General features: G+C 40.3%; 1 protein-coding gene across 1 annotated transcript; it reads left to right on the plus strand.

Annotated features, from left to right (window-relative positions):
• The first annotated feature begins 378 nt into the window (after positions 1-378).
• On the plus strand, positions 379-23,278 carry LOC140625847 (myosin-4). The gene is made up of 37 exons (XM_072813526.1): positions 379-582; positions 668-811; positions 1,192-1,348; positions 2,329-2,356; positions 2,449-2,563; positions 3,239-3,331; positions 3,487-3,550; positions 3,852-3,950; positions 4,081-4,184; positions 5,774-5,912; positions 6,691-6,809; positions 6,911-7,060; positions 7,579-7,749; positions 9,379-9,688; positions 10,545-10,615; positions 11,014-11,101; positions 11,198-11,315; positions 11,608-11,731; positions 11,826-11,962; positions 12,090-12,345; positions 13,481-13,723; positions 13,811-13,987; positions 14,185-14,330; positions 14,567-14,657; positions 14,740-15,129; positions 16,149-16,275; positions 16,751-16,869; positions 16,995-17,191; positions 18,455-18,638; positions 18,719-18,884; positions 18,978-19,102; positions 19,772-20,080; positions 20,647-20,850; positions 22,391-22,516; positions 22,607-22,777; positions 22,864-22,968; positions 23,071-23,278. The coding sequence occupies exons 1-37, from the start codon at positions 379-381 to the stop codon at positions 23,242-23,244; spliced, it is 5,745 nt and encodes a 1,914-aa protein (XP_072669627.1). The 3' UTR covers positions 23,245-23,278.
• The last annotated feature ends 273 nt before the right edge of the window (positions 23,279-23,551 follow it).

The following is a 23,551-nucleotide window of genomic DNA, read 5'->3' on the forward strand; positions in this document are numbered from 1 at the left end:
AAACAAAGCAAAGCAAGTAGAAAAAGAAAAAGATTCTGAGCACACTTGGGGCATCATGAATGCTGCTGACCACAACAGGAACTCCTCCATATTCCTCTACAAAGGCTCTCAGCACAGAGGATGAACAGAGGCTTATAACATCACAAGAATTAAGCTCCCAACATAAAGTTTTCAAACCCATGATCCATTCCCTCAGCACCTTTGCACAGGATGCAGCAATGATCCTTAGAGGAGGGGCTGAGGAAAGAGACCAGGCCAGTGAGACACAAGAGTGTGACACCAACAGGACAACGTTCACCCTCACCATGGGTCACTGTCCAGCTCTGTTTCTACCCTTTAGTTACATCGGTGCTGGGCTGCCACCAGTAACCTGCAACCATGAGCTCTGATGCAGAGATGGCTGTTTTTGGGGAGGCTGCTCCGTACCTCCGAAAGTCTGAAAAGGAGCGGATTGAGGCCCAGAATAGGCCCTTTGATGCCAAGAATTCTGTCTTTGTGGTGGATGCTAAGGAGTCCTATGTGAAAAGTACAGTGCAGAGCAGGGAAGCGGGAAAGGTGACAGTGAAGACTGAAGCTGGGACTGTAAGTAACATAAGGAGGGACAGGGAGGCATATCTGGTCCTCTTCTGCTTGGACCACACGCACCAGCTCCTTCTTTTCTTAACAGACTGTCACAGTTAAGGAAGATCAAATCTTCTCCATGAACCCTCCCAAATATGACAAGATTGAAGACATGGCTATGATGACACACCTGCATGAGCCCGCTGTGCTGTACAACCTCAAAGAGCGTTATGCAGCCTGGATGATCTATGTGAGCATTCCCATTTTCCTTTCCACTTTTCGCTAACTTAAGACTGTGAACTATGGACTTAAGATAAAACCAATTAAGGATTTTATTTTCTGATTTGTTTACAAGTTTAAGACTGATCATCTGGCTGGTGTTGTGAATTCTGAAGTATCTGAATATGTTCATGTAACAAATCATCTACTTAATGCTGAATTCGTGGACAAACGAAAGGAAGCATATTGTGTAGGGCACGTGTGGGCAGGAGGCAGCCAGGGAATGAGACAATCAAGTCTTAGAACAACTGACACAGTACTCAGGTCCCTCTCATTTGGCACAGTAAGCAGTATTTCCAAGGCAGATTAATGAGGTGACGGCTGACACAGCAACCTTGTCATTTCCCACAGACCTACTCTGGCCTCTTCTGTGTCACTGTCAACCCCTACAAGTGGCTGCCGGTGTACAACCCCGAGGTGGTGACGGCCTACCGAGGCAAGAAGCGTCAGGAGGCCCCACCCCACATCTTCTCCATCTCTGACAATGCCTATCAGTTCATGCTGACTGGTGAGTGAGTCCATAATTATAATTTATAGAGCCATTTATAAAGTTATAAAGTTATAAAGTACATATACTGAGAACAAAGATGACACAGAGGTAGTACTTGGAGAATAAAATGTTCAGCACAGACATAATAGTAATAACAGTATAATCATAGTATACTAATACGATTAGTATATTATATTATAGTACATAATATAATATAATATAATTGGGGAAATATATTTAGAATAAAATGGGCCAGGGATGCCTGGATGGCTCATCTTGGTTTTGGTTCAGGTTGTGATCTCAGGGTCATGGGACGGAGTCCTGAGTCAAACTCCACTCACAGTGTGGAATCTACTGGAGATTCTTCTCCCCACTCCTCCCCCTCTGATCCTCCCACATCTCCCCTTCATGCATGCTCTTTCTCTAAAATTAATAAATAAAATGTTTTTTAAAAATAATAAAATGGACTAGTTTCAAAAGCACAGAGAATTTTGCTTAGGTTTCTATGCTAAAATCCAAACTATTTAATGTATATTCCAGATCAAAATTAACCAAATTTAGATATGAACTAAGCATTTTAATTATAGCTAATATACCATCTCTCCTAAAAAGTAAGCTTTGAAAGCTCATAGTACAAGTTATCACAATTACTACACAAAACTTTGGGTTGACATTAATAACATGATTTTGAACTATGAACCAAGTGAGTAAATGGAACACAGAACTAGTATTCACCTGACATTGATAAATTATCCTCAAAGATCGTATGGTGAAATAGTGCATTACATATTCTATCACACTAACAGGAGTCAACACACTATTTAGCACATCTTTTGCTACTTATTTAAAAAAGAATATTGTGAAAAAAGAAAAGTAACTATTGATACAATTTTCATGTGTGAGTGTGTGAGAGAGAGCTTTAAAAGACAATTTTGAGTTTACAAAACTTATATGTGCAAAGTATATTTTTCAAATTATCTCCAATTTCTCATTCACAGATCGTGAGAACCAGTCGATCCTGATTACGTATGTAGATTTCATGCCTTTCTTTCTGTTGAATTTTGATCACTGTAGTGGTTACTTAGATTGTCACTTTTTCCTCTGTGTGGACTTGACAGTGGAGAATCTGGTGCAGGGAAGACTGTGAACACCAAGCGTGTCATCCAGTACTTTGCAACAATTGCCATTACTGGAGAGAAGAAAAAAGAGGAATCTACTCCTGGCAAAATGCAGGTAGGTACAATATTCATCCCAGAATAGAAGAAATCCTAGGGGGAAAAAAAAAAAAGAAGAAGAAGAAGAAATCCTAGGCTTTCAATAATTTGGCCAAGGTTCTTCAGAGCCATAGCAACCAATTCCAGGTGATGCCAAAATTTGCAAAATAACTCTTGGGTGGCTGGGCTGTGAGAATAGATGTGTTGCCAGGTACAATAGATAGAAGTTATCATAAAAACAAAACAAAACAAACAAACAAACAAACAAAAACCAAGAAGTTCTCACAACGATTTATTAGGAGGGGAAAAAATGGGCCTAAGACCATATCACTAGAGTACCCCCTCCCCCAATGTGTCTTCCTTCTATTCACTTTATAAAAGCCCTGCTCACAAATTCCCTTTCTCAAATAATCTTTTAAAAAAAGAAAGAAATGTGTTTGAGGAAGGAAGGAAGGAAGGAAGGAAGGAAGGAAGGAAGGAAGGAAGGAAGGAAGGAAGGAAGGAAGGAAAAGAAAGATAGACAAGGAGAGAGGGAAAAAGAAAAAGGAAGCAAGCCAGCCAGCCTCACCCAAAAGTTACAGAATCCTGGGAGTGAGGAACCGAGCAGGGGAGGAAGTTAATGGAAAGGCATTTCAGCGGACTGCAACTCACCTTTCCTGGGGTCTCTTTATCTATCTTACTCATTTCTCTTAAGGGGACCCTTGAAGATCAGATCATCAGCGCCAACCCTCTACTGGAGGCCTTTGGCAATGCCAAGACCGTAAGGAATGACAACTCCTCTCGCTTTGTAAGTCTCCTGGTCTTCCTTATCATGTGAGGATCAGCACTGACACTTCTGTATATGTGGTATCAATATCTTTCCCATCTGTTTGGTCTGTAGCTAAAGAAAAAAACTTGTCTGCCTTTGAAAATGTACAAAAAGTCTTTCTTTGCCTTTTTAAGGGTAAATTCATCAGGATCCATTTTGGTGCAACAGGCAAACTGGCTTCTGCAGATATTGAAACATGTAAGTTAATGAGGATTAGTGACTGACAATATTTTAAGATTTTATTTATTAATCTATTCATGAGAGACACAGAGACACAGGCAGAGGGAGAAAAAGGCTCCATGCAGGGAGCCCGACATGGAACTCGATCCCAGGTCTGGGCTGAAGGTGGCGCTAAACCGCTGAGCTACCGGGGCTGCCCGACAATATATTTCTTTGGGGGACTATATTGACAATCTTGTTATCATATTGTATGAACTTTTCGTATGCTTAATTTTCCATTGTGGCTTTTCTTTTCTGTGCACTCAACTTGACTTTCTAGATCTGCTAGAGAAATCTCGCGTTACTTTCCAGCTAAAGGCTGAAAGAAGCTACCACATATTTTACCAAATCATGTCCAACAAGAAACCAGAGCTTATTGGTAAGAAGTATCTATGATTTATTTCTACCAGGGAGAATAAAAGCCCTTTTTTTTTTGTAAGAAATCCCCCTAAAATGTTTTTGATGACCAAAGTAATTCTGTCTACATTTGTTCTTCTTCATGTGTACAGAAATGCTTCTGATCACCACCAACCCATATGACTTTGCCTTTGTCAGTCAAGGTGAAATTACGGTGCCCAGCATTGATGATCAGGAAGAGTTGATAGCCACCGATGTAAGTAATAGGTACAGAACAAGAAGAAACAAATTCATCTTGCAGTATACAACACTCCTCACCACAGAGTGAATGCCGTCCATGGAAAGGCAATATAGGCAATATTACCTTCCAGACTTCCTTACCCTTGGAATAAAATTATAGGATATTTCAATGCCTGCCCTCCAGCCTAGGTATCAGAAAGCTTTAATAATAGAACATGGTATTTCCACAGTTCCTCTATAGTCAGATGTAAACACAAGTTTTGTTTCAAATGTAACTCTGTGGGCTAACAGTATTCCCCTCTCCCCTCTATACAACATTTGAAGAAATGAATTCTCTAACCTCAAAAATTCTCTTTTTGGACTCTGTGAGCCTTTACTTTCATTTCTGGAACTACAGATTCTTTCTCCACCTCCCCCCTCTTTTTTTTTTAAGGATCATTACTCTTTGGCTTATTTTCTTTATACATATACTTTATACATATTTCATGTTTTCTTTCTCATTTCTTAATAGTCAACCTTCTTTGATTAACTTTAATACCAGTGGGAGTATCCCAACATTCCCAAGATAGGATTAAGAGTTGCTTACAAAAAAACACTTCTTCTCTTAAAATATTATTTTCAAAAAATCTATAAACTATTTATGTGCCTTCATCTCATAAATATCAGCTTTTACCAGCTTTGCCTCATTATTATTCATATGTCCAAAAGGGTTAAGGAGTTGAGAAATAAACTCTAGTGTCAGAAGTTTAAAAAAAAAAAAGCATTATAGTCTTGCTCCAAGACTTTGTTAATTTCTAGGTGTTTTAAATGGTTTAAGTCAGTGAACTGGAACTGGAGGTAAAATAATCTGGAGAAAGAGTCTTAGGAGACTTGAGTACTATATAAATGAACTCCCCCTGCCTTGTCTGATGTCTTGTCTCCAGTGCATGAGCCTTTGCAAAGCCTAGCATGGCCAACTAAGAAGGTGATCAAAACCTGCTAGAGAAAAAAGACACAACAATATTCCAATAAAGGAGTTCTTTTCACAAATGTCTCTTCCCTGTATGAGTAACAACCAGGTGAACTGCCAGGCATCTCATGGCCAGCTGAGCTGCAACCTGGTATCAGAGATGCACACAGGGAAAAACTCAAGGGCCACTGCTCTTCTCCTCATATCCTCTTCCCAACTGCATCCATCATAACATCCAGGGAGACAGGCTAGGATTCCATATTTGACTCGGACATCACAGGACGAAAAGGAGGCAACAGATTTGTGAGGCAAAGGAAATCCATGAGATAAGAAACCTATGGAGCAAGGCCTCGTTAATGTGGAGAAACAGGAAGAGTGTTGGCCTTGGCATCCAAAGTCAAGGCTCTGAGTCTTGGCCAGGTGAGCATGGACAGGTCACACAAGATCTTCACTGTCCCCATGACTCAATCAGAAACTGATGCATACCTATTGATACTGTTTTGTGGAACAAAGTGCTGAAGAATATGATTGCCTTTTGAAAACAGCAAGGTACTAGTCAAGACATAATGAGAAGGTGGGGAGGCAGGCCCCAGTGTCCTGAAAGTGTCTGCCGTGGTGCTAACTGGGAGCTGAGTTAAATTCAATTCTTTCCACAGAGTGCTGTGGACATCCTGGGTTTTAGCCCTGATGAAAAGGCAGCCATCTACAAGCTCACGGGGGCTGTAATGCATTACGGGAACATGAAGTTCAAGCAGAAGCAGAGGGAGGAGCAGGCTGAGCCAGATGGCACGGAAGGTACCGCTCCCTGCTCACATCATTCAGCTGACAGAGCCGACACCATCAGTTCAAGGGCAGGGGCCAAGCTTTCACTTTCCTGACCTGACGGCAGGGAAAAGTATTAGATGACAGAAATAACACATGCATGTTCTACACAACTGAGGTTTGTGGAGGTGTGACTTCTGCCCATTCCATTTTTCACTGACTCACTGTTAGCCAGTATTTACCATCTTATTAAAACCTTTTTTTTTTTTTTTTTTTTTTTTTTTTTTTATTTATGATAGTCACAGAGAGAGAGAGAGAGAGGCAGAGACACAGGCAGAGGGAGAAGCAGGCTCCATGCACCGGGAGCCTGATGTGAGATTCGATCCCGGGTCTCCAGGATCGCGCCCCGGGCCAAAGGCAGGCACCAAACCGCTGCGCCACCCAGGGATCCCTTAAAACCTTTTCTATTCCAGTTAATAAATTCCATGCCCACATACACTGGAAGAAAAAAAAAAAACGATTAGAATTTTCCTGTCACTACTCCTCTAGATTCGAATTTCTCAAATTATTTTTATCTGTGGTCTACTTTAGCTATATTTCAAATACCACATAGAGCATCAATTCCCTACATTCTAAATTATCCACTCAAAAAAAATTGACTAAAATTAGTGTGACAAATGGTTTTGTCACATTTGCATATATTCCTCTTCAAGCAAAACCTTTTTTTTTTTTTTTTTTTTTGTCATTACCCTTCACACCTTAAACTGTGTAAGCTGTGCTTGGTTTCACCGCTGTTGCCTTGTTCTTGCAGTTGCTGACAAGGCGGCCTACCTCCAGAGCCTGAACTCTGCTGACCTGCTCAAAGCCCTCTGCTACCCTAGGGTCAAGGTCGGCAATGAGTATGTCACCAAAGGCCAGACTGTGCAGCAGGTAAACATGACTGAACCCCCCTGATTTGTCTGAGCCACAGGAAACCCAAGGCTCCATGACTGTGTTCAACTCAAAAAACCAAACCATCACTGTTCTTGAAGGTGTACAACTCTGTGGGTGCTCTGGCCAAGTCCATCTACGAGAAGATGTTCCTGTGGATGGTCACCCGCATCAACCAGCAGCTGGACACCAAGCAGCCCAGGCAGTACTTCATCGGGGTCCTGGACATCGCCGGCTTTGAGATCTTTGATGTGAGTAGTGAACGGACAGAAAATTAGCAAATGCTAATCCCCAGTCATTTGATATTTTCTTAGAGCATTCAAAATCATCTGTATAAAAAGTACAAAATGGAATTTGTGGAAAAGAAGAGCCTCTAAGGAGATTCAAAACAAGTAGTAAATTGGTATAAAGAAAGAACGTTTCTTTCAAGTCTAGAAGTCTCAGAGAATGGTCTGTGAAAAGTTAATAAATATTCAACATTTATCCTGGATCCAAACAGATAGGTAGAGAAATGCTTTCTTAAATTACTCTAAGAGAATATTTAAAGATCTCCTTAGTTAATAGTATTTTCCCTATTGATTTCATGCAAAAAGTAAAGTATTTGAGGAGTTAATTCACCTTCTTTAGAATCATGTCATATATTAAGAAAACAATGTGAACAACATTTGTAATTTAATAAACCAAAATCCCTTAAATTCAGAAGAAAGTATTAGTAGCTCCTCTATAGGTACAAATACTTAAGTTGTAATTTCCTTATCTTCTCCTATAGTTCAACAGCCTGGAGCAACTGTGCATCAACTTCACCAATGAGAAGCTACAACAGTTCTTCAACCACCACATGTTCGTGCTGGAGCAGGAGGAGTACAAGAAGGAGGGCATCGAGTGGGAGTTCATCGACTTCGGGATGGACCTGGCTGCTTGCATTGAACTCATTGAGAAGGTCTGTGTGACTTTTCAAGCCTTCAGTACATGAAAAACAAACTGTCCACCTCCTTATGCTTAACTGCAATCCCAATTCTCAAAGAGCAAGCAGTGGTGTTTGATGACATGCTTGTGTACTCTGATCAGTTGTCTGGTGTGTTGCAAGTGATGTATTATTCATGAATAGTTTTTCATAGAAAAATGACTGCAATGCAACAGGCATATACACAGACACCTAGATGCATGTTTCTCCCTCTTATAACTTCACTCTTCTTCACTGTTGTTCCTGCATAATCTCACATGCAGGGGAGAAAGGAATGAAATTGCAGCTAGGCCTCTGAGTACTATCATTGATCCTGGCGATTCCATGATGGTGTGTTGTGCATGGATCATCCTTCATGGGTATCAACACAGAATGTGTCAAGATGTCTTCCAGGCTGGAAGGGTAGCTCTTCACTTACTGCAGGCATTAACACCTCTGACAACTACTGAATAAACACCAAACCTCTCTACGTTCTTGCCTGGAAAATGAACCCTGAATTCTCCTTTGTCTAGGAGATAGGGCAATAATTCTATCAGTTTTGAATATGTGAAAACATTAAACAATTTCAAATGTGTATTGGGAACTCATAGATACCAAAAAAGTATATAGTTATATGTCAACACTACCTGAAGCAGTGGGAAAGGAAAAGCAAACACAAAAATATTAAAGATGAGAGTATCACATCAGACTAGGTCTACTCAATTTGAGGAATAATTTTTTTTTTGAGGAATAATTTTAATTTGGTGACATAATATCTCTGCTATTCATGAAAACAACACAGTACTCAGTTCCTGGAACATCAAAATAGTTTAAGGAGACAATTTAAGACTGAAGCAAAATCATCAACATTGGATTTCCTATTAGTCTTTTATATCAAACTTGCCACTGAAACAGGAGTCAATCTGCTTACAAAGCAAAACTAAATTATCATCACTTACCTCCACCATGGAGAAGGGAACACTGCTCAGAGTACAAAGAGTTCTAATGATACAGCATGAGATGCACCCTCCTCCTGGGAATGGGTAATTTTTAATCATTATCCTTAATTTCTCTCCTCTTCATACTTTTTTTGTATATTTTTTATTGGAGTTTGATTTGCCAACATATAGTGTAACACCCAGTGCTCATCCCATCAAGTGCGCCCTTCAGTGCCTGTCACTCAGTCACCCCATTCCCTCGCCCTCCTCTTCATACTTTTGTCATGTCTAGATTTAAGGTGAAGAAAGTTACATTGTCAAGAAGAAAGAAAGCATTTAGATACATACATTTACAGGATAAAGAATTCAGCTTTGAAATGGTAGTCTTGGAATTTAATTTTATACTCTGAACATAAAATTTGCCAAATGGCACAGATGGGCTTCTTCTTCTTTTTTTAATTGAGTCTTTCTAGCAAACATACTTCCCATATGTCCTTGGTACATGACTATTTTATCACCTTTCAGTAGCAGAGAAGAGGCAATAAAGTAGGATCATACTTATTTAATTTCTTATCATCCCAAATCTTCCTTTTGGAACATTTTCAGGTTTCTACCAAGTATGCATAAACTATTGGAGCATATTTTTCTGAGGAACTCATTATTATCATCCCTTTTTTTCTACTCTCAGCCTATGGGCATCTTCTCCATCCTGGAAGAAGAGTGTATGTTCCCCAAGGCCACAGACACCTCCTTCAAGAACAAGCTGTATGAACAGCACTTGGGCAAGTCCAACAACTTCCAGAAGCCCAAGCCTGCCAAAGGCAAGGCAGAGGCACACTTCTCGCTAGTCCACTACGCAGGCACTGTGGACTACAACATTGCTGGCTGGCTTGACAAGAACAAGGACCCTCTGAATGAGACCGTGGTTGGGCTATACCAGAAGTCTGGAATGAAGACTCTGGCTCTTCTCTTTGCTGGGGGACAAAGTGCTGAAGCAGGTCATTCTTAACATCATTAGTATCTTCACAGAGTCACAAAACAGAAATATACGCTTTATCAGAGACCAATATAGTTACAGCAAAACCAAACATGAAAAACACTGGCCAATATAGACTTAATGAAAGGAAGGATACTTTATAATAAGTGTGGTATGGTCTCATGATCATAAGCTTTCAGAGATAAAACTGACACTATGGATCGTTTTGTTCATGGCTTCATTTCACCAATGCAGACACACTTAGAGGATAAATGACTTGCTCAAGATCATACAGCTCATTTCTACTATTTTAATAGTACTGGTTCCTTCAAGGATCCAGCTAAGTTGGAGATGAGGAAATCCTTTGTCAAGGCAATAGTGCTTGAGGAATTGAAGTTCTGTTCTCCTAAGTCCCCTAGGACCAGATAGAAGTGACAGTATAGAAGCAAAAGCAAATAGGAAATAAGACCTGTCTGCAGGTTAGTTGAGGCTTACCCACCCGGTACCAAGTATGCAACTTTGCCGGTTCTCTGGGACCAGCATGCATGAAGAGGACAGTACTACTCCATCTCTTGGACACTTCCTTCAGGGGACTCACTTTGCTGATCTGGAGGAGAGGAGGCCCATCCCTTCCCCATCTCTGCCCTTTTAATCCATAGTTCTCTTACTGTTGTTTTCCTGAATACTTATAATGTGAGCCAATGCTTCTATTTTCCTATTCTATAGTTGGAGGAAAGATACAGAAAGAAAAACAGGAATGATACAAATGAATGAGTGCAAACTTAAATTCCAGGAGAAATTCTGGTAGTCCTCGTACCTATGGACAGTACTTAAAAAGCTATTGCAAATAGTTTTAATTTTTCTATTTTATTTTTCAGAAAGTGGCGGTGGAAAAAAAGGTGGCAAGAAGAAGGGTTCTTCTTTCCAGACAGTGTCAGCCCTTTTCAGGGTACAGTATATTCTTGAATGCCAAAAGATAACTTCTGTAACAAAATTATCATAACTTTAAGCAACTTTTTAAAAGAAATCTACGGTGAAACTGAAAAAAAGCAATGCGGTACAAAGTAAAATGAAAAATGTGTTAGGAAAAATTTAACAAAACAAAAATCCACAATGTGCTTCTAGTCCTTACAATAAATGAATCAGTTCCCCTTAAAACTCCAAACCTAAAAGATCTAGTGTTGAGCAAATTTCACATGAAATCAAACCCTCTCTTAAAAGCAATCACTGCAGTCAGTTATATTTACTTTATTCATGAAATGGGGCACATTAAGTACAGATCATTGACAGGGACTCTTATGTAGATGCAACAAAAAAGGACTTCAAAACTTTTCATATGATTTACAGGAGAATTTAAATAAGCTGATGACCAATCTGAGGAGCACTCATCCCCACTTTGTACGCTGTCTCATTCCCAATGAAACTAAAACTCCTGGTAAGACATTTATGATATCCAAGTAAGACTCCAGTGTAACTTCTTATTAGACTACTACAATAGAAAACACATCCTTTTTTTTTTCTTTCTTTTAAGGGGCCATGGAGCATGAACTTGTCCTGCACCAGCTGCGGTGTAACGGTGTGCTGGAAGGGATCCGCATCTGCAGGAAGGGGTTCCCAAGCAGGATTCTTTATGCAGACTTCAAACAGAGGTTTGTGTCTCATTATTTTTCCCTTTCAATGTGCTAGTCTAGATCAATATCACCACACCGTTCAAACATCTCCTAACTTCCTTGAAATGCAATTAATTGAAAGGTGATCTTAAAAGAGTGAAGGCTTGCTTTATATTATCGTAAGTTTTTAAACATATTTTCCCAAGGTTCAACTAAAGCACTGCTTGATTATTTTAATGAAAATTTTTTTCTCCAAAGCTCATTCTACATATTTTCAATGATAGCTAGTAAGAAGAAAAACCACACTTTTACATTCTTTATATTCTGATAGATACAAGGTTCTAAATGCGAGTGCTATCCCAGAGGGTCAGTTCATTGACAGTAAGAAGGCTTCTGAGAAACTTCTAGGGTCTATTGACATCGACCACACCCAGTACAAATTCGGTCATACCAAGGTACCATCAACCTAAATCTATCTCTATCATAATTTCATCACCTTTGGACTTTCTCATGAGTGGAAATAACATATTTAGCTTGTTCTCTGGCAAGGTTTTCTTTAAAGCTGGCCTGTTGGGAACTCTAGAGGAGATGCGAGATGAAAAGCTGGCTCAACTCATCACATGCACCCAAGCCGTGTGCAGGGGCTATCTGATGAGGGTGGAATTCAAGAAGATGATGGAGAGGAGGTGAGGGACTGAATCCAAGTCCTCATTCTCTGCATTTTCATAGTTGAATATGATACAGTCATTACTTCTGTTGAGTGACAATCACTGTCCAATCATTCCTTATTTGCATTTTTTATTATTCCTACAGAGAGTCCATTTTCTGCATCCAGTACAATGTCCGTGCTTTCATGAATGTCAAGCACTGGCCCTGGATGAAGCTGTATTTCAAGATCAAGCCACTCCTCAAGAGTGCAGAGACAGAAAAGGAGATGGCCAACATGAAGGAAGAGTTTGAGAAGACCAAGGAAGAGCTGGCTAAGTCAGAGGCAAAAAGGAAAGAGCTTGAAGAGAAGATGGTAGCTTTGATGCAAGAGAAAAATGACCTGCAGCTCCAAGTTCAATCTGTGAGTGTCCACTGTACGGCTCAACCACTTCTTAACCTCCATATACTGTGGAGTGGATATGAAAAAGTTTTAGCTTAAGGTTTCTGATCAATGGTTTCCACTAGCCCAAGTGCTGCAATTGTCATTCAAAAATACGAAGACTCAGACCAAAAGAAGCAATAGATGTGAAGTCACCAATTATGCTGTGTCTGATCATAGGCACATTCATACACAGTACGGTCATCAATGACCAAAGTCATTTTTTTTTTAGATTTTAATTATTCATGAGAGATAGAGATAGAGAGATAGAGAGATAGAGATAGAGATAGAGATAGAGATAGAGATAGAGATGATAGAGATAGAGAGGGGGTGGGGCAGAGACAGGCAGAGGGAGAAGCAGGCTCCAAGCAGGGAGCCTGATGTGGAACTCCATCCCAGGTCTCCAGGGTCAGGCCTTGGGCTGAAGGTGGCACTAAACCGCTGAGCCACCCAGGCTGCCCAATGAGCAAAGTCGTAAAGATGACCATGGACATTTTCCTTTCTTTACAGAACCTTCTCTTAGGTGAGACTGTTCTTTCCTTAGTGGATATTTGTGTACATAAATAGAGGCTATGTTGTTCTTACCAGGGCAGGGAAAGGTTAAATTATTAACTCCCTTGAATGTGAGGAAACAGAATCCTAGAATTAATAAGTAACGTTTCCAAAGTAGCACAGGTGTAGATTTTCCCAAAAGACTAGTTTTTCCTGATCTGACCTTCCATACATGGATAGTTGGAGGAAATCTGTTATTATAATCAATACATTAAAAGTACTAACATTTTGTCCATTAGACTTTTAAAAGTTGGCATATGGGGGTGCCTGGGTGGCTCAGGGGTTGAGTGTCTGCCTTTGACTTAGGTCGTGATCCAGGGGTCCTGAGATTTGAGTCCCACCTTGGACTCCCCACAGGGAGCCTGCTTCTCCCTCTGCCTATGCCTCTGCCTCTCTCTCCATGTCTCTCATGAATAGATAAAATCTTTAAAAATTAAAATTAAAATAAATAAAGTTGGCATTGTGTTGATCAAACTGGTTAAGTCACAGAAATATCCATGTTTTAATAAATTACTGTGTGATTATAGATATAGCTCAAATTATATCATTTCATTTCTCTCATTAGGAAGCAGATGGCTTGGCTGATGCAGAGGAGAGATGTGACCAGCTGATTAAAACCAAAATCCAGCTGGAGGCCAAGATCAAGGAGGTGACTGAGAGAGCAGAGGATGAGGAGGAGATCAATGCTGAGCTGACGGCCAAGAAGAGGAAACTGGAGGACGAGTGTTCAGAGCTCAAGAAAGACATTGATGACCTTGAGCTGACCCTGGCCAAGGTTGAAAAGGAGAAGCATGCCACAGAGAACAAGGTATGAAACATATTCTGTTCTACCACAGAGAGATTCTGCCCCCCTACTAAGCTGCTTTAGAGCAGGTATCATTTCTTTTTTTTCAAGGTGAAAAACCTCACAGAAGAGATGGCAGGCCTGGATGAAACCATCGCAAAGCTGACCAAGGAGAAGAAGGCCCTCCAAGAGGCCCACCAGCAGACCCTGGATGACCTGCAGGCAGAAGAGGACAAAGTCAACACCCTGACCAAAGCTAAAACCAAGCTAGAGCAGCAAGTGGATGATGTAAGTGTGAAAAACACAGTATTTTGTCTCAAGATAAACAGTTGTGACATGCTCATAAGCCCTTCACTGTGGCTTTGAAAATAATACTTAAAATTCCCATGCTATTTGGTGTATCTTTTAAAATTCTCCTTTGATGGTTAGTACCATATGGCTCAGTGCCTTAGGACTGAAATAAATAAAATCCACAATATATTCAGCTTGAAGGATCTCTGGAACAAGAAAAGAAACTCCGCATGGACCTAGAAAGAGCCAAGAGGAAACTAGAGGGAGACCTAAAGTTGGCCCAAGAATCCACAATGGATGTCGAAAATGATAAGCAGCAACTTGATGAGAAACTCAAAAAGTGAGTCAATTCAAGTGAAATATATGTTTTAAAGACCTCTAAACTATTACTTCAGGGCACACTGGGGAAAAAATGGTACCTTAGACTTTTTTAATGAAAATGGTATATTATTGACTTATAAAAACATATATAGTATTCAGATCCTTAACACAGCAGTATAAAGACATTCCACTATTCATGAGAAAGAAAACTGGTAAGAGAATTGATGGAGAGCTTATATGTTGCTCCTCTAACAGGAAAGAGTTTGAAATGAGCAATCTGCAAAGCAAGATTGAGGATGAGCAGGCTCTAGCAATGCAGCTACAGAAAAAGATCAAGGAGTTACAGGTGAGGAAGAGCCTCCACTTCTGTGCATTACAGGAATCAAAGCTGCGGTGAGTCAGCATTAATGTCCATGTGTCACTCCCAGGCCCGCATCGAGGAGCTGGAGGAGGAAATCGAGGCAGAGCGCGCCTCCAGGGCCAAAGCAGAGAAGCAGCGCTCTGACCTCTCCCGGGAACTGGAGGAGATCAGCGAGCGCCTGGAAGAAGCTGGCGGGGCCACATCTGCCCAGATTGAGATGAACAAGAAGCGGGAGGCCGAGTTCCAGAAGATGCGCAGGGACCTGGAGGAGGCCACCCTGCAGCACGAAGCCACAGCGGCTACCCTGAGAAAGAAGCACGCGGACAGCGTGGCCGAGCTCGGGGAGCAGATAGACAACCTGCAGAGGGTCAAGCAGAAGCTGGAGAAGGAGAAGAGTGAGCTGAAGATGGAGATTGATGACCTTGCCAGTAACATGGAGACGGTCTCCAAAGCCAAGGTTTTTATGAACTTGTCCCCTTTCCATTTTATTTGCAAGATTCAAAATGATACTTTATATATGAATATATCTAATCTAACTGTACAAACTTTAAATGTTATCTCATTTTACTTTTTTATTTAAATGCAATTAATTAACATTTAGTTTATTAGTTTCAGAGATAGAGATCAGCGAATCATCAGTCCTTATATATAACACCCAGTGCTCATTTCATCACATGCCCTCCTTTATGTCCATCACCCACTTACCCCATCCCCCTGCCCCCCCTCCCCTCCCACAACCCTCAATTTGCTTCCTATGATTAAGAGTCTCTTATGGTTTGTCTCCCTCTCTGATTTCATCATTTTTTTCTCTCTTTCCCTATGATCCTCTGTTTTGTTTCTTAAATTCCATGAGATTGTATGATAATTGTCTTTCTCTGATTGACCTGTTTCACTTAGCATATACCCTCCGGTTCCAACCATGTCATTGCAAATGGCAAGATTCCATTTTTTTAAGGGCTGAGTATTATATATATAGTATATATAATACACATCTTCTTTGTTCATTCATCTGTCAATGGACATGTGGGTTCTTTCCATAGTTTGGCTATTGTCAACATTGTTGCTATAATGTTACTTTATTTTTAAATTATTCCTATTATGTCTATTAGGCATCACTATATTGAAATGAATCATTTTGATCTTCCTATCTGATTTGTAGAAATCATGTTAACTTTTGTCACTATGACCATGAAAGAATGTAATTTCAGGGGGGAAAAATTCTCTAAAAATCATACTCCACATGATGCAGAATTTAAATGATGTTCATGTTTTCCAAAGACAATAACCTACTTTTCATAACCATTTATTTATTCCTATGGCCCAAATTATGTGCCTCTACATCCAAGGTACCATGCAGAGCTTTGGAGTGAATAGAAAAGTAAATACAACTCAGCTCCTTTTCATAAGCAGTTACCCCAAATCCAGTCTTAAAATAAAAATGTATCATCTTTCTCTGTTTTTCACCTCCCACCACAGGGAAACCTTGAAAAAACATGCCGCACCCTGGAGGACCAGCTTAGTGAAGTGAAAACAAAGGAAGAGGAACAACAACGCCTTATCAATGAGCTGTCAGCCCAGAAGGCTCGTTTGCACACAGAATCAGGTCAGTGGGCACATGCGGCCAGCACACAGAGAGCCAGAGAACCAAAGGCGAGCCTCCATTTGTGAATGCACTTGAACAGCCATCATTTCTTAGCTACACATGTCCATTTATCATTAATTTGTATTTCCTTTTTCTTTTCATTGAGAGACAGTAAAAAGAATGATTATAAGCTATAACTGGAAGAAAATTAAGCTCCCTGGACTGAGATTTTTGTTGCCTCAGCATTACTAAAAAAAGAAAGGAAGGAAGGAAGGAAGGAAGGAAGGAAGGAAGGAAGGAAGGAAGGAAGGAAGGACCTAAAATATCCAAAAAAGCTCACATTTTTGAAAAAGCAAGAAATAACCATCTCAACCCCATCAAAATTCTTAAGTTATTCTTTTCATTACTGGAGTAAGAGTTCTAATATTACAGCATTCTTTAAATTAGTCTTCACCTAGCCAACAGAACTAAATCATTCATGTTTTGTCTTTCACAGGTGAATTTTCACGACAGCTAGATGAGAAAGAAGCTCTAGTGTCTCAGCTATCACGAGGCAAACAAGCATTTACACAACAGATTGAGGAATTAAAGAGGCAGCTGGAAGAGGAGTCTAAGGTGAAAATTCTCCAGTCGAGACTTTCAATCACTTAACTTTGCAGCATGACATCCTTTGAACTTCCCTTAGAGAGTATCAATGACTAGAACATAAATGTACAATGCACACTTTTTGGTTGGTCCAGGCCAAGAATGCCTTAGCCCATGCACTGCAATCAGCCCGCCATGACTGTGACCTGCTGCGGGAACAGTATGAGGAGGAGCAGGAGGCCAAGGCTGAGCTGCAGAGGTCAATGTCCAAGGCCAACAGTGAGGTCGCCCAGTGGAGGACCAAATATGAGACAGATGCCATCCAGCGCACCGAGGAGCTAGAGGAGGCTAAGTACGGGCTCTAATGATAGAGGAAGAAAGAAAAGTTTAAAATTAGTGAAGGAAAAATAATAAAAAGAAAGAATATTTTAAGCATGAAGACAAAAGGAAAGTTTTATCTGATTACACAGTTGTGGAATCCATCATCTTCTTATAGACCATGCATGTCCACCGAAGAATGGACCAAGACCACAGCTCTCCCTGCATTTTGGTCTATTACAAAAATATCTTAAATTTCTTTCCACTGAAATGAAAAAAAAAATTATCAGTACACCCTTTAAGAATTAAGTAGAATTTCTTTCAGTATAAGGAAAAATGGAAATAGTGCTATATTATTATGAATGTTCTAATTAACAATAACTAGTTTCCCTATCTAGAAGTTCAGAATAAGACTATCATACTCTGTCATTATTTAACTAACAATCAGTATCAATAAACTGATTTACTAATAACACACACTTGTTATGGAATAAAACTCATGGGAATGACACATGGAAGGGAAATAATCATTATGTTCCCAGTGAAGGAAACTTCTCTAAATTAGATTTATCTTCAGTAGTTGCTAAAATTAAACTGAATGAGGGGGTCTGGCAGGCATTTGCAGAGGGAGCATTTCACAGAAGTATTAGCTAGTGAGGGAAGCAGTAAGACTTTGGAGGGCTTTTGGAAAATATAATTCTGGAGCAGTATTTAATGGCCGGGGCACAAGACCCAAAAAGTTAGTGATTAATCCTATGACCTCACATGCATCACTTTGGGCTGCAGTTTCATTTATGAACAGTAATATGTTAAAAAACACTTAAGAACACTATCTAGTCCTAGCATTCTTTGATGATATGTCTCCTGTTCACAGCTGTCATGTCCTTACATTGTTCACTCAGCTGATGTGCGTGGGGAGGGCTGTGGTCTTGGCCCATTCTTCAGTGGACATGCACTGGTCTGTAAAGAGAAGATAGCAGTCTCTACCACTGTATAATCAGATAGGCCCATTCAGTCTCTCTCTGACTCTCACATGCATGCACACACTACCACCACACATATGAAAAAGGCCTCATGAATATGTTCAACAACCCCTGATACGAAGATAAAAATTCACTAGGGAAAACTAAAGAGACAAAATGGGTACTAAGAAGACATTTTAGAAAACCTTAACAATTTATGGACATAGAAGCAAAGAATCTTGGGGGAAATATGCTTTCCTGGTCAGCAGCTTTATAAAGTTCACTGTGGTAGCTCTAAACCTGCTCTTGGTAACTTGCACTGACCAACATTTTAGGAAGAAGCTGGCCCAGCGTCTGCAGGAAGCTGAGGAACATGTGGAGGCTGTGAATTCCAAATGCTCTTCTCTAGAAAAGACAAAGCAGCGGCTCCAGAGTGAGGTGGAGGACCTCATGATTGACGTGGAGAGATCTAATGCGGCCTGTGCTGCCTTGGACAAGAAGCAGAGGAACTTCGACAAGGTGACCCACAACGACCAGCTTTCCTGGGGGGAAGTGACCTCATTCCTGATTACAGAGGCTTAGTTCTGATGTACTTCCAGGTCCTGGCGGAGTGGAAACAGAAGTATGAGGAAACACAGGCTGAACTGGAGGCCTCTCAGAAGGAGGCCCGGGCTCTCAGCACTGAGCTGTTCAAGGTCAAGAATGCCTATGAGGAATCCCTGGATCACCTTGAAACCCTGAAGCGAGAGAACAAGAACTTGCAGCGTAAGTCTTTGTCACCATTCTATTTCAAAAATGGTAGGGAGACAAGTTTTTATTTCTCTCAATTGAATGTGGTATTTTACTATTAACCCACAGAGGAGATTTCTGACCTGACAGAGCAGATCGCAGAGGGGGGAAAGCATATCCACGAATTAGAGAAAGTAAAGAAACAAATAGATCAAGAGAAGAGTGAACTACAGGCTGCCCTGGAGGAAGCAGAGGTACATGTTCCATTTACTCACTTATGCATTACAAATAAATTGAAAAATTAATAGCAGCTGAGGGTTATCGTGTTGCAAAGCTGCAGGGGATAACTCATTCAGTGAAAAATACTGTACTGTTCCCTGGGAATGCAGAACTAACAGGGTAAATTAAGATGTATGAAAGTTTGTGCATTTTTTTAATGCCCTCTTCAAGAAACCATCATAATGCGCAACACAAACAGCAAGCAGCTCTTTAGGTAACAATCAGGAAAACACCATCAGAAAGATGTGACTGCCGATGGACTGTCCCCCATCCCAGGAATGTGGGTTCCACTTCCCTCTCCTGCTCCCAGAGGTTGCTCTAAAGACACAGCCTTGAGCTAGTGGTGTGGTGTTGAGAACTCCTATATGGTATATGTGACTAAATCTACTTAAGGCCCCTTTGTAAGCTTTTAGAATTTGGTGGGCGGATGCGGGGGTCCATTCATCTTCCTGCCACCCAAGACAAGCCTCTCATGTAAGTTCCCTTTGCTCTGATTAAACTGCCACTACCAAGCTGGAGTGGCCTGCCTCTTAATTTGGTCCTTCTGTCCCCTCTAAGTATAGGGGCCGGTCTCAGATTACACCTCAGATTACTCCTGAGAGGGTCACAAGTCAAGAGTAACCTGAAACTTGCTTTTCATAAAGGGATCTCTTGAGCATGAAGAAGGCAAAATCCTTCGCATCCAGCTTGAGTTAAACCAGGTGAAATCTGAGATTGACCGCAAAATTGCTGAAAAAGATGAAGAGATAGATCAGCTAAAGAGGAACCATCTCAGAGTGGTGGAGTCAATGCAGAGCACCCTGGATACTGAGATCAGGAGCAGGAATGATGCCCTGCGGATCAAGAAGAAGATGGAGGGAGATCTCAATGAAATGGAAATCCAGCTGAACCATGCCAATCGCCAGGCTGCAGAGGCAATAAGGAATCTTAGAAACACACAAGGAATATTGAAGGTACACCGGGATAAACATGTATGGTGTTATACGGTTTGGGTGTAACTGTAATTGATGTGACATAAATCGAAATAATATGGTAGTCAGTTGAAAATTTTACAAACACACCTAAAGAAATCCAGAAAGTCTAAGACAAAGTTCACTTTGTCGACTGAAGAGAAGACAATTCAAAATCACTTCATTTATATAAACTTCACTTGTATAATGTATATAAATATATACACATATATTTTAAAAATATATATTTATACTTGTTTAACATATAAAACAACATCATTAAAGTAGCTCATCCTGAGGATGCTTTCTTGATCTGAAATTTTGTAGCTTTAGCCGTGGTTATTCTTTTATGGCTCAATATCTAAAATAGAACAACCCTGTTCTTTTGAGGAGATCTGCTACTCTAGGCTACAAATACTTGTCATTAAAGAGACTTGCAAAAAAAAAAAAAAGGGACTTGCAGATTTTCCCTCTCTAATCATACTCTAAGTTATTGAGAACAAAGTGTGTATGTGACTCTAAATTTATAACTGAAGCATGAGTAACAGTCTTTGCCTTTTTCTGTGTAGGACACTCAGCTACACTTGGATGATGCCATCAGAGGCCAAGATGACCTTAAAGAACAATTGGCAATGGTAGAGCGCAGAGCTAATCTGATGCAGGCTGAGACTGAAGAGCTAAGGGCATTGCTGGAACAGACTGAGAGAAGCAGGAAGGTGGCAGAGCAAGAACTTCTGGATGCTAGTGAGCGTGTGCAACTCTTGCATACCCAGGTGAGGTTCAGGACAATAGTTGAGCAAATGTACTTCCTAAAGTTGAAGATAATTTGAGGGGATAAGCTTGCTTGTAAAGTAAGGAGTAACTTTGGTAGGGGTCCTTTCCTGAAGTTCTGGAAAATGTATATTACTAAGACATACAGGGGCCTAGCCAGTTCACAGGTATATTTATGTGCTCACATAATCATGTTGATTTGAAAAAATTTAGAGGTCTAGAAACTTCTGTAAAAAAGCAGAGAAGGCTATCTAATAATAACCATATATATGACATTAGTGGCCATCTTGTCTTTTGCAACTCTAAGCTGCAAATAGATAAGCAAATAAGACAGACGAAAAAGAATACACCACCAAGTTATTTGTTTGTATCCTGTATGCACATAAAGCTAACTACATGAAATATAAAAAGAAGCTTTTCATTCAAATTCATAGAGGCCATAGTTACTGGTACTCAGCATTTGTTGTTTATAATGGATGTGCTAAATAAATGGTGGTATATCCTTAGAAGGTTTATAATAAGCAGCCATTATGGTATGCATTTCTATTGCCATGAAAAGAAGTTCACAAAATAGAATGTGAAAAGAGCAACTTAAAAATAATATATAAAGGATGGTAATTTTTATTAAAAATATATAGGAGGGCAGCCCCGGTGGCACAGCGGTTTTAGCGCCACCTGCAGCCTGGGGTGTGATCCTGGAGACCCAGGATCGAGTCCCGCATCGGGCTTCCTGCATGGAGCCTGCTTCTCCCTCTGCCTGTGTCTCTGCCTCTCTCTTCGCTCACTCTGAATGAATAAATAAATCTTTAAAAAATATATATATATAGGAAATATCCAGAAGGATAAACAAAAGTGTTATCAATGGTTATCTCTGGGTAGTGCGAGTACAATACTTATTCTTTACCTCTTATTTTGCTAATTTGTATATTCTACTTTTTATAATAAACATATATTATGATATACTTTTTAAAAATTGCAATAAAGGAAATAGCCATCATGGAAATGTTAAAATCACACACTACTACAAATAATTTTAAATTCAAATTCAAATACATTTTTCTTACTCATTCTTAGTATCCTTGAATTGATTAAATATTTCAAATACTATCAACTTTCCAAAACATAACAGATGCTTGGTTCATTTTGTACCAATAGTGATGCTATGTATGCCCTTTAAATATAAAGCCAGCCAAACATGAATGGACAACTAAAAATTAGTAATCCATTTTCCATGAGCTACACGGTGCTACATGGTACAGCACTTTAAATTTTTTCTTGAGTCAGGATTCTGCTTCATGCTTACAAGCAGTCACTGATAATAGTCAAACACCATTGGTATCAAAGATCAAATTCTACCTGGAAGAATTTCAGAAAACATTCATTAACAGATATACAGATAAAAAACTTAAGACTCAACTTTTGATTTGGTTTTTATCCCGAAATTTTTATGAATCAAGAATTTTTGCCTAAGTACACTAGTCAATGAAAATGTAAACAGAATTAAATGGGCTTCCCTTTCTTTTTTTAATAAATTTTAACCAGAACACCAGTCTGATCAACACCAAGAAGAAGCTGGAGACAGACATTTCCCAGATCCAGGGCGAGATGGAGGACATCGTCCAGGAAGCCCGCAATGCAGAGGAGAAGGCCAAGAAGGCCATCACCGACGTGAGCAGAGGGCAGCACGGTGATCGTCAAACTTGAATCTTGATGTTCTCACTTCCCTTTCTCAACTGGTTTTGTTTTACTGCTGATCAGGCGGCCATGATGGCCGAGGAGCTGAAGAAGGAGCAGGACACCAGCGCCCACCTGGAACGGATGAAGAAGAACCTGGAGCAGACGGTGAAGGACCTGCAGCATCGTCTGGATGAGGCTGAGCAGCTGGCCCTGAAGGGCGGGAAGAAACAGATCCAGAAACTGGAGGCCAGGGTAGGTGCCCATCACTTCATTCAATTCCCCACCTGCTCATGCAGCTAGTTACAGCCAAACTGCTAAACACTTTTGTTCTCTTCCAGGTAAGGGAGCTTGAAAATGAGGTTGAAAATGAACAGAAGCGCAACGTTGAGGCTGTCAAGGGTCTTCGTAAACATGAGAGAAGAGTGAAGGAACTCACTTACCAGGTGACCCACCATTCCATATATCTCAGGCCTACTGCTCTCAAGAAAATAAAAATGAGGAGTCATTTTCAGTGACAACACTGTTTGCTACCTCTCTCATTTCAGACTGAGGAAGATCGCAAGAACGTTCTTAGGTTGCAGGACTTGGTGGACAAATTGCAAACCAAAGTTAAAGCCTACAAGAGACAAGCTGAAGAGGCTGTGAGTAGCTTCACAATAAGGAAGAAAAGTTCAGGAACAGGCCCAGGTTGTGTGGAGTCTTTAGTTTATAGTATTTAAGAGCCTTTCTTTAAGGCAAAAGAGTACAAAATTAGATGTGAAAATGAATATTCAGAATGAAAAATGTTTACCAGTAATTACTAGAACCTTAGGAGACCTCCTTAAGCAATTTTCCAGCCATGTTAGTTTAGAAATGTTTCTTAGTTACCATCTACTTCCCTCCCTTATCTGTAACGCTCCACTACTCCCAGGAATCTCCAGCACTCACAGGGGCTGCGCATGAGGGCTCTGAAGTCTAAGCTCTGTTAAATGAACTTCACAACAAATCCATCAGAACATTTTTCATTTGGCTCCTTTCTCATAATCT

Source organism: Canis lupus, chromosome 3, assembly GCF_048164855.1.
Source record: "Canis lupus baileyi chromosome 3, mCanLup2.hap1, whole genome shotgun sequence".
Lineage (NCBI taxonomy): Eukaryota > Metazoa > Chordata > Mammalia > Carnivora > Canidae > Canis > Canis lupus.

What these genes read in the sequence shown, in the direction of transcription:
- LOC140625847 (XM_072813526.1), top strand. Translation starts at nt 379, where the DNA reads ATGAGCTCTGATGCAGAGATGGCTGTTTTTGGGGAGGCTGCTCCGTAC. An exon ending in ATGACAACTCCTCTCGCTTT is followed by an intron (nt 3,332 to 3,486) that starts GTAAGTCTCCTG and finishes TGCCTTTTTAAG; the next exon opens with GGTAAATTCATCAGGATCCA. An exon ending in TAGAGCAGCAAGTGGATGAT is followed by an intron (nt 13,988 to 14,184) that starts GTAAGTGTGAAA and finishes CAATATATTCAG; the next exon opens with CTTGAAGGATCTCTGGAACA.